This window comes from Marmota flaviventris, chromosome 9, assembly GCF_047511675.1.
Source record: "Marmota flaviventris isolate mMarFla1 chromosome 9, mMarFla1.hap1, whole genome shotgun sequence".
In the NCBI taxonomy this organism is placed as follows: Eukaryota; Metazoa; Chordata; class Mammalia; order Rodentia; family Sciuridae; genus Marmota; species Marmota flaviventris.
Genome location: NC_092506.1, coordinates 14,913,767 through 14,924,571, shown reverse-complemented (window position 1 = coordinate 14,924,571; position 10,805 = coordinate 14,913,767). Strand labels below are relative to the sequence as shown.

Below are 10,805 nucleotides of genomic sequence, written 5' to 3'. Positions count from 1 at the left end.
TGCAAGCACAGCCCAGTACTCAATTATTCATGACCTTGCAAATGAGGGGCCCGTCCCAGGCTCAGACTCGGGAGAAACTGACGCAATTTACCCAAGCGCCACCGAGATGAATGCCTAGAGAGACTTCCTCGGACGGCCCTTCTTCAGGCCCGGCCGCCTGCAGTGATTGCGGCACCATAGAGCCGCGGTCAGCAAGAAGGTAGCCGTTGGCGGACTGGAGAGGCTTCCTGTTACAACCACCTGAGTCTTCCTGGGAACGTGGGCAACGTGGCCGCCCCACGTGGATAAATTCAGATTTAGAGCCAGAATGAGGAAGTGTGACAGCTCTGCTTTCCCGTTTGTGCTCGCTCGTTCTCTCTTTACCTCCTTCTCAGATACAGATTCTTCCCGGCCTGAAATGTAACCCTCTTCCTCCCTAAGAACAAAAGCTTCACACATACTCCACACCTTCCCTGCATCGAGTGCGCGCGCGCGCACACACACATACACATAAACACACACACACACACACACAATCATTTAGCCTCCCCAACTATCCAGGCTCAAGTTTCCACTCCCCTGGCTGCAGGGAAAACAGTCAATCCTGATTCTATTATCTAAAACCCTGGAAGACCCTTGACTCATAGGTGATTAAGAACGGAGCTAAGAGCTGCCTCCCCTTAGCTGAGCTAATGGAGTGGAACTATAAGAGAGTTCCTAATCAGATCAGGGCTCACTTCTCGACTCTCAGGTGGCTATCCAGGCAGAAAAAACAGTGAAAACCAATGCTTGTCCAGCCGGGAACAGAACAGTATGTACCTGGAGACCTGCTTCCCGGCTGGCCAGGAGGGCGTGGGTAAACAAAACACCACCATAAAAAGTGAGAATGGGGCTAGAAAGAAGGCATAAGGACATGACTTCCAAAGTCAGTTCCCTTTATTAAATGTTGATTTCACAGACCAGAAATACAAAATAAAAGTAGAAATAGGCCCCAGTTAGGAGCTACAGGCCTGACCTCACAAGACCCCTGCTGCAGCAACTCAACAGGGCAAGCAGCAGCTACATCCCTAAGGTTGGGAAAAGTAGGACGAGGATCTGGACCTTGCACTGCCCTGCCTCCCAACCAGTCTCCCCAAGTTACAAGGAGCCATCGTTGTGAAGCAGCAATGTTAAGATGCCTCCCTCACTGCCCCAGCAAAGTGCATGCCACCAGGAGAGCTTGTTCAGATGGCACAGAATCCAAGGACTACATGTCATGTGAGTAGAAATTTGTACCAGAATATGGGTAGGAGCTGGGGGTATGACAGGGCAAGCGCAGAGAGAGATTTTCCTCCTCTCTACTCATCGGAGCCTGATGCCGAGTCCTCTGAGCTGGGAGGAGTACTGGCCAGTTCTTCTTCTTCAGAATCCTGAAAGTCAAAAGTCTCTTAAGCAGAAAGGTATATACAGAGGAGTCCTGGCTGCCCTCTCAGTCACTTTTCAATGGCAAAGGGCCCCTAAGTCCTATCCCCTCCCTACAACCAGAACCCACCTTCAGAATCTCAGAAGTCCACCAATCCATTCCAGCTCCAACGGGTAAGTCTTGTACCAACCACAGCCCACCCACCAGTCCACAGACTCTCACCTGCCTCACCTGCCTCACCCTTCCCACCCCGCAGCCCCACACTCCTGGCGTACCTCGCTCCGCCGCCTCTTCTTTTTGCTCTTGTTCTCTCCAGAAGAGCTCTCATCACTGGACACAAATTCTTTACTCTTGAAACTCTCACTTAGCTGCCTTGATGCTGACTTGGATGATGAGCCCCTAGAGGGTGTAGATTTCTTTTCCATCTTTACTTTTACTTTTTTCTTCTTCTTTGACTTATCCCTATATTAGCAAGAGGGAAAAGGAGTTGGACCTTCAGGTTTCTGGCACTGTCATGGAGGCCAAACCTCTCCCAGCCTTAACAAGGTCCCTCCCAGTCCCTGTCATTCTGTTCTTTTCACTGTCTGCCCCAACAGAGAGTATCATAAGTGAATACAATAAAACAGTCAGGGGTTAAGCCAGGCATGGTGGCCCAAGCCTATAATCTCAAGAGACTTCGGAGGCTGAGGCAGGAGGATCACAAAATTACAGATCAGCCTCAGCAACTTAATAAGGCCCTAAGCAACTTGGCAAGACCCTGTCTCAAAAAATAAAAAGGCCAGAGATGTGGCTCAGTGGTAAAGTGCCCCTGGATTCAACCCTTGGTACAAAAAAAAAAAAAATCAGGGGTTATAACCTGAAGCAGCCCCGTATACAAAACTTATCTGACATCTCCTGCTTGATCTTTAAAAATCCATGTGAATTTTATATTAGGATCTACAATAATTTTCCTAAATTCTCCCATACCTTTGAATAAAACTGACTCTCCAGGAAAATGGGCCATTTTATCCAGTGATTTCAAATCCCTATATATCGCCCACATTTAAGAAACTCTCTCTGCTCTGCCTTAGCTGTCTACCATCTTTTAACATCCAACACTCACCTCTTAGAAGACTCGCCTCGGCCTCCCTCATATTCTTTCATAGCTTTTTCATATTCCCTCCTGGCATCCTCAGCCTTCCGGTCCCACTCCTGTCACACACACATACACACGTAAGACTGAAGAATGAGACCTCATCCCAGGTGCAAGGAAAATCTATAAATCTATACAGAAAAGTTTCACCAATGGCTCACCCTGCCCCCTCCATCAGTAAAACACCCCGATCCAAGAAAGCCCTTCAAGGCAGCCGATGAGGTTCACCAGCTCTTCTCTGCTGCCCCTCACCTCTTTCTTCTCTTTGGACATCCCCTTCCAGATTTCGCCTGCCTTCTTAGAGAGATCTGTGATACTGATGCCAGGATGGTCTGACTTTATCTTCTCTCTGCTGGCATTGAGCCACAGCATGTATGCAGACATGGGTCTCTTGGGGGCATTGGGGTCTTTGCCCTTCTTCATCTACGTAACAAAGAACCCAAATGCCATTAGCCAGCTGTTTCCCACAGACACCCCACAGTCTTCCAAATAATTTCTTTGGATCACCTAACTTGGTGGGGAAATGGAGGAAGAACTAAATAGTATCAGGCTAGACTGAAAGGTCCTAAGGGCAGGGATCATGTCCTCTTCCTCTAGCTCAGTAGGGGATCTGGAAACACAAGTAGCCTGTCTCCACTTCAGATCTTCCAGAAGCTAATTATCTCAGGACCAGAGAGAAAAATTACCAAGAAAACCCTCAAGGCCATAATCGCTGGCTAGAAATAACAACCCCGGGACGGTGAATCAACACATTTTTCTATGGTGGACAGAAAGTAGAATGGACACACAGGCACACACACACTTCTATCTAGAGGAGAATCTGCACCTCCATGGGCTTCTTTCGGCTCTTGCGATCCTTGGCCATCTTGGCCCTTTTGAGCTGTTTCCGCTTCTTCTCGTCCCGGTCACTGTCACCCTCATTACTCGAGGAGCTGGCGGAGGCATTACTGTCAAACCTGCCAGAGAGTGGGGCTTAGACTCTGAGTGGGAGAACAGGACCTAGAGACCTTAGGAGGAAATGGAATCCAAAGACACCTGCCCAGAAAGCAGCAAGGGAAAAAGACCAGAGGACAGCCTGCACCACCAGTCCCCAACTCTGCCTCCTGCCCATCTCCTCTCCAGACTTCACCACCACAATGGGTTATTTACTGAATCACATGAACCAATAAACTCCAGCCCTCTCCTTGGTCATCATATCCTAATCCAGGCAGAACTCCTTCCCATGCCCAAGTACAGAAATACTATCAGGCTTGCCCAGAACGTGCCAAATACACTTTCCCACTTCCTTTGGGCTAATCATCTGAGTTTACCCTGCAGTCTTTTCTGATAAAGAACACCAAAAGGGAGGAAACCCACCCAGCACATACCCACAAAACTGACAGTCTTAGCTGATACACTGCGACTCCTCAGAAAAAGGAACTACCTGACCTGTTTTCTGCTGAAGTTTTTTCGTAAGCATGTGGGCAAGCACACTGAGTGGACTCCTGGAGGGTGTTTTCATTTGTTTTTGTTTTTGCTGCCCAGTACCAATTCCTTTTGGGAACTATCTGGCCTTCACTCAGGAGGGGCTAACCCCATCCACAGGCTCTATAGGTGGTTACATGGCTGAGTTCCAGCTCATCAAAGACCTGCACATCCTAATGGTTCAGGTTCAGGAAAGGGCAGGTGATTACACCATTCATTTTGCTATTCACTGAAAGAAGTATTTCTAGGATTAAGCCCAGACATCTCAGGGTAATTTGGCCCCGAATGGGGCAAACCTGTCTAATTATAATAAGGAAATCACCTAAGCTTAGTGTTGCACACCTGTAACCCCAGCTACTTGAGAGTCTGAGGCAGAAAGACTGCAAGTTTGAGGCCAGCCTTGGCAACTTAGGGAGACCCTGCCTCAAACGGAAAATTTTTTAAAAGGGCTGGGGATAGAGCTCAGTGGTAAAGTACTTGCCTAGCTTGCATGACTCTCTGGGTTTGATCCCAGTTACAATCAATCAGTCGATCAATACGATAGATAAGGGAATCAGAAACAAGAGATTCCCCACCAACTTTTGAACACCTAAATTCAGTAGTCTAAAGCCAGTTCTATCCCCTGAACTCTTCAGTTACAACAACTTCTAAAAATCTCTTTTATGCCAGTTAGTTGTACTTCTGACAATCACAATCAAAATTTTGACCAATTTAGCAGAGGGGTATGGCTGCCATTGATACTGAGGAAAGCAAGATTCCGTGGGAACTGCCGGCAGCGGGCACACACTGCCCTCATCCACTCTGTTCTCTCCCCACTGCACTTTCTGGCTTAAAACATGATGTGCACTAACAAAGTCCTTGGCCCTTGAAGAAATGTTTGCTATATCACCTCATTAGAGGTCTCACTTTTCCACCCTAGGTCAGTGGCTAGTGCTGAGAGATGAGAAATGTCCAGAAATCTTCTGGTCCCTTAAGCTTATAGGGCACCTCCTCACCCCCATGAGCTACAATCAACACTCACTCCTCTGCCACGTCTTCCTCCTCTTCACCTGGGTTGAATGACTCATCTAAAAAAGAAAACAAGATGCATCAGCTTCTGCCTGGGTGAAAACCCCACCCCTTTACCCAGACACCCAGCTCTGCCACAGGGTGAGTCTAGGCCAGGCCAGAGAGAGGACAGTCTGACTGCCCTGCTGCCCAGCACCGAGGCTAGCCCACCAGTTTCCTCTCCTGAGTCATCGCTGCTGTCGTTGGCATTCTCTTCCCGGATCTTGCCCTCCTCCTTCATCCTCTCCAAGTAGGCATCGTGCTGATCTTCATCAGAGTCGGCATAGTCGTCGTAGCTTGGGTTCATGCCCTGGCCAGGGAAGCCATGGGAGTGAGGGCCATTGCCCTCCTGCCAAACCTCTGCACTCGGAAGCACTCCCCAGTGCCTGTGAGATCAGAGCAGAAGCTCCCAGAAGACCCTGGAGCTAGGTCATTCACACACAGTCAACGTGCAAGGCCTATGCCCAGGTTTGCCTGCCACACCAATTAGTCCAAGCCCCTCCCTCTCCCTGCCCCACACAGAGCTACTGAGGGGCTGCACAGACTAATCTAAGGCCATGCAGAGAAAACCTGCACCAGAAGGGGGAAAGGGTCACACGCACCTCTTTTTTCTATAAGGGTAAGAAGAGAAGAGAGAGTGAAAAAGAAGCCAAGAAATCTCTGCTCCTTTCTCCCCTACAGAAAGAACAGGAGAGAGGCTCATCCTTCCCAGACAGAAATACCTCTTTCAATCCTCGGTTTTTGATGTTGAGCTTTTTTGCATTGACAAAATCAAACAGCTTTCCATACTCCTCCCTGTGGGGGGGAGAACAGTGTTACCAGATGGCAAGGACCAACTCAGGGGTGGACTAAATGATGTTGACACCCAAGGGCCAGGGCCAGATGGTAGGGCTGGCACTCTCAACCACACCGTCCAACCCAACTGCTCAGAACCCCCAGAGGACAGCAGGAAGAAAGGTCAGGCACTGGTCCTAAAAAAGGAACCTGCGCAACCCTTAGCAGTTCTGGGGAAGGAAAAGCAGGGAGGGGTGTACCTAGTCACCGAATATGAACAGAGCAGGAGGAGTGTTGGGGAAGGGACATTCTCATCTTTTTACTCATCTGTATTTCACTTCACAGGGTTATTATGAGGATTAAACATGAAGATGTCTGTAAAATGCTCAGCCCACTGTAAGCACTCAATAAACATTAGCTGCTGTGTTCCCGGGCACAAAGCTCATTCCAGGAAAGAGACAGATAACATTTCCACTGTCGGGGGAGGCTAGAGAAGAAAAAAGGCTAGTACCCAACACACACAGCTTTTATCATATGGAAAATAACTTTTCTAAAAACATAAAAAAAGCAATGGAGAGGCTTCTAAACTGAGTACTTGAAGGACCAAATCCCAGGAAAGCAAAAGAAAATTCTGCTTAAAGCTTGCAAAGTCAAAGTCACAGGCCTAAAAAGAACCCCAGGCCCTGACAAGACTTCCCAGTTGAAACTACGTCAGGATCAGAATACCCAGGAGGTTAACTGAAGGAGGATCTCACCTCTCAATGCTGCTGAAGGTGTACTGAGTGCCCTGCTTGGTCTCAATTTCAAAGTCAAAAGAGCGAGTGGTGGTGGTGCCACGGGCAAAGTTGACAAAGGATATCTCATCGAAGCGGATGTGCACGGGTGGCTTGTGGACATAGATGAACCCCCGCTCCAGCGGGTACAACAGTCCTGAGCTCGCCTTATAAGAGCAGGTGATGCACTGGGCCCCCGAGTGCCTGGGAGGATACCAGAAGCCTCATCAGTGCCTACCTCAGCAGGGCCAGAGAGCAGCAGGACACATGCTCAGCCCTCAACTGAGCAAATCTCACCACACTGCTCAGAAGGAAGCACTGACAAGGATCTATTCAGGGCTCCAACAGATTTCATTCCCTTCTCAGGAGGGGATTACCCAGGAGATATGGCATTCCCCAGCCTCACTCCCAGCAGGCCAGGATCCCAAGCTTGCACTCTCACCCTTGGAAGTTGCCTGGGACTGTGATCTTGCGGTTCACCAGTGCTTTCATGACCCGGCTGACCATCTCGTAGAGTGATCCTGACATGTTCTTGGTGAGTCGCCCCTCAAAGCGCTTCTCTACCTCTTCCCTACAGAGCAAGGTGAGATGGTTAAGCACAATTGCTTTCTAATGGCATACCTGTCTCCTGCCTGGACAGTGGCAGGAAATGAGTTCAGGCAAACACTTACTCATTCATATTGAGCGTCAAGGAAATGTCCTCATCCTTAGAGAAGAGGAGGATCAGGAAGTGGTAACGGGTTTGGCCCTGCTTGATGGGGGGATCCAGGCTGATCTGATAAGGAAGAGAGGACAAGCTTAAGGACCAAACTTCAGATGAACTTGCTATTCACCAATACAGAACTCTGAACACCACTGAGACATCTACTGAAGACACAGGCAAAAACCAGGACCATTTACTCCAGAGGTTTCTGCTTACCACAAAAAACATCTGGCGTTGGTCCTTGTGGGGCAACAAAAAGAGGCGTAGTACAGTGGTATAGGGGATCTTGTAGTCAAAGGTCTTGCCATGCAGGTGCAGAAAGGTAGGGTAGATCCGGATGTCATAACGACCACGGGGAGTCAGACACTGTAGCTCCCGGAAAATGCAGATGGCATCTCCAGTAGCCTGAATTACATCTGCCTTCGAGAGCACATTCTGGGCAAAGGCCTGCAAAAGCACATACCAGTAATCAGGCAGTAGATCACTGCTACAAGGCCAGCCAGCCAAGTCCTCAGCATCATCTGCCACCAAGGCAACCAAGGAAGGCCTCACCTCAACAGGGTCCACACCATCTTCCTGAGTGGGAGGGACATAGAAGCGCACCTCCATGAGAGAGACCTCTGCATCATCATTCTGGTGGAATTCCAGTGTCACCTCATTCTTGCCTGTAGTACACTGGGACACATTGCTGAGGGGTATCTCAAAGACCGGCTGGTCACCAATGTCAAAGGAAAGTAGCTGCCCTGTGAGGAAAAAGCTTATCAAGCCACAAGCCACTGCCCTTGAGTATACATAAATAATGTTCCCAGCAAACTAAGTTTCATGAGGACAGGATACTCAGGCTATTTTGCTCATATTGTACCTGCAAGACCAGGCACAGTGCTCGATTATACAACACAGACTCAATAAATACATAATAAAGACACAAAGTGATAGAAAATCAGAGATAGTGGTAGCAGAAAGACAACAAAATAAGTGAAAAGCTGAAACCCTTCATGCTGCCTTCTCCCCGAAACCTCAGTCTTCCTTAGGACTCACCACCAAACTTCACTGTCCCCCAATTCCAGCCCTTCACACACAGATCCTTCTCCATTAGTTCAAGGCGATAGTGAGTTTTGAAGAAATCAGAAAGTTTCTCAAACTCCTGTGGTTGGAGGGGAGAAAACACAAACCTAGTAAACCCTGGTGGCCTTAACACAAGTTCAACATCCCAGGATTATCTATTTCAGAAAAACTGCCCCAATATATCCTTTATCAGAAATCCATGCTAACTCAGTGTCTCAATTCTGAAATCATTGAAAAGATTACTTGAAGAGATGGATCCTGGGAAGTAGACCTCAGGCCAGGGGAGGAGTAAAGGAACTGACATTTCTGGATATGGGTCTCACAGTGCTAAGTTTTTAAACATTGTATAGGTATTGTTTTAATAAAAGTGGAAGTTAAAAACCTTTAAGTCTGTAACTAAAGCAGTTCAAAAAGGAACAAAACCAAATAAGAGCAACAAGCTAAGATTCTGAACGTGGATAAAAACAAGCAGAAACCATTATCTAAATTAAGATAGCAGAAAATATTCTAGAGTCCAGGCACAAAGAGTCTTGCAGGCCTTCAGTACTCAAAGCAAAACACTGATTGTTTGAAGGCTTCACAGCCCTACTCCATGGAGGCCAAACCAGCCAGTGACATAGTTATCAGCTGAAGAAACACCAACTTTTTCTAAAGGTTTAAAAATAAACAAGATGGCACAATAAAATTGTGGGTGAAAGGCATCAGGACTTCTCACCGATTCTCGGAAGCCATCATACTTGTACACATGGCCATTCTTTGTGAGGAGTTTCAGTCCATGTCCCAGAGCTACACGGCGCCAGATACCCTCTGTCAACTCCCCAGCCTGGATGTTGTCCACTTTGCCAGTCTTGCTGTTCTTGAAGATGATACCCTGGCGGCTCAGCCTTAGCCGACCATCATTCTATCAGAGGAATAGGCCAAATGCAGGAGGATGTACACACAGGATATATTGGGTACCTAGTTCTACCCTACACCCATTCAGGCTGCAGGGGACTGACCAGATTATCAATGGAGGGAATGTCGGGGGATAGCTATAATAGCCAGGGACACTAAGAAGAGACAAGTGGTCAGGAAATATGGACTTTAAACCTGGCTCTGACATCCAGAATCCTTGTAGGTTCTCAGTTTGCAACATATGGATTTAGGACTGAACAGCATACACTTTCCCTTCAAATACCAAGGGCCTATAACTTTTGGGAGTCTTTCTCAGTATTGACTTTTGCTGGGGAAATACCAGACACACATTCTGAGTCTTCCTTTTCCAAAGTAATAACATCATCAACGCTAAGTTCTGTTAATGTGCAAAAACTTTCCCCTCCTTCTCTCTCTCTCCACCTGTATTAAGAGCCCAAGCCCTTCTCACCATGGAGCCTTTCACCTCCTGGTAGATGTCGTTGAACTCCAGGGTCTCTGCCATGTTGATCTGCCTCTGATGGCCTGGGCACAGAGCCCTAGGCTGCACAGGGAAATCGAATCAACTGGGAGCTGGGCCCCAACTCCTGGGTAGGTATGCAGATGCACAGCAGGCTGGAAATCTGAATTCAGGAGGAAGACAGGTGCTTGAAAGACATCACCTCATTCTGCTCACAGAAGGAGTCAGGTGGCAGCCCGCTTGGGATGTCTGGGATCTCTTCTGCCTGGGAACCTACAGGCGGGTTCTACAGTACTCCAGGGCCCAGGCCCAGCTCTGGCTGGAGAACCCGGCCTGAAGTGGCGCTTATATCCCAGCCAGAAACCCAATGGTGCAGCCCACCGGGAGCCATGGCAACGAGCAGAGGGACCCCAGAGGCTGCTCGGAGCCTGGACCCCCAACTCCCCGCAGAATGCAGAATTTCCCTCCCAGCGTTCCCACCACTCCGGGGCCCCAGACCCACGGTTCTCCCCTCCCCCTAAAATGGATTCGCCCGCTGCCCGCGGATTTGAACGCGGAACGGTCCATCTAGAGCGTCCCGCGGGGGAGCGGGGCCCGCGCCCTTCTGGGGCCTGGAGACAACGACCACCCACCTCTTCAAGCTGCAGCCTCGCGACGGCCCAGGAGCGGGCGGTGGGCTAGATGGGGGCCGCGGGGGAGGGGGGCGGGGACGGGGGATGGGGGTACGCTGGGGAAGCTTTTCCCGCGTGCGCGGTCCCGCGTCCCGCCACCGGAAGTTGTGTACAGACCATAGAGAGGATGAGCCGGCCGGAGAGACTCGAATTGGGTCCAACGAGGAGACCGTCACATAGAGCGTCGACGACTCTGGAGGACCTGAGGGAGGGGGATTGTGGCTGTTCCAGTTCCCACCCGGATGGAAAGTGATCGGAATATGGGAGCGTGTAAAGTTCTATAGAAAGTTAGAGACGCTTCTTCACATGGAGACTAGGTTCTAAAGGGAAGTTATGTAGTTTTATTTTATGGGACTTGCTTCAGGGTCGTTGTGTGTATTGGGACGATGCTGTGCCCCTCCCTCCTGCAAAATAGTTTTCTCT

General features: G+C 49.1%; 1 protein-coding gene across 1 annotated transcript; it reads right to left on the bottom strand.

Annotated features, from left to right (window-relative positions):
* Positions 1-897: 897 nt before the first annotated feature.
* On the bottom strand, positions 898-10,435 carry Ssrp1 (structure specific recognition protein 1). The gene is made up of 17 exons (XM_027944393.2): positions 10,344-10,435; positions 9,703-9,874; positions 9,055-9,240; positions 8,313-8,418; positions 7,827-8,017; positions 7,491-7,721; positions 7,243-7,346; positions 7,014-7,142; positions 6,554-6,775; positions 5,747-5,819; positions 5,196-5,334; positions 4,999-5,044; positions 3,340-3,469; positions 2,766-2,936; positions 2,484-2,572; positions 1,657-1,843; positions 898-1,388 (listed from the first exon to the last, which is right to left on the bottom strand). The coding sequence occupies exons 2-17, from the start codon at positions 9,754-9,756 to the stop codon at positions 1,317-1,319; spliced, it is 2,130 nt and encodes a 709-aa protein (XP_027800194.1). The 5' UTR covers positions 9,757-9,874; positions 10,344-10,435; the 3' UTR covers positions 898-1,316.
* Positions 10,436-10,805: the final 370 nt, after the last annotated feature.

What these genes read in the sequence shown, in the direction of transcription:
- Ssrp1 (XM_027944393.2), bottom strand. Translation starts at nt 9,756, where the DNA reads ATGGCAGAGACCCTGGAGTTCAACGACATCTACCAGGAGGTGAAAGGC. An exon ending in TTGACGCTCAATATGAATGA is followed by an intron (nt 7,143 to 7,242) that starts GTAAGTGTTTGC and finishes CTTGCTCTGTAG; the next exon opens with GGAAGAGGTAGAGAAGCGCT. An exon ending in ACCTTCAGCAGCATTGAGAG is followed by an intron (nt 5,820 to 6,553) that starts GTGAGATCCTCC and finishes TCCCCCCCACAG; the next exon opens with GGAGGAGTATGGAAAGCTGT.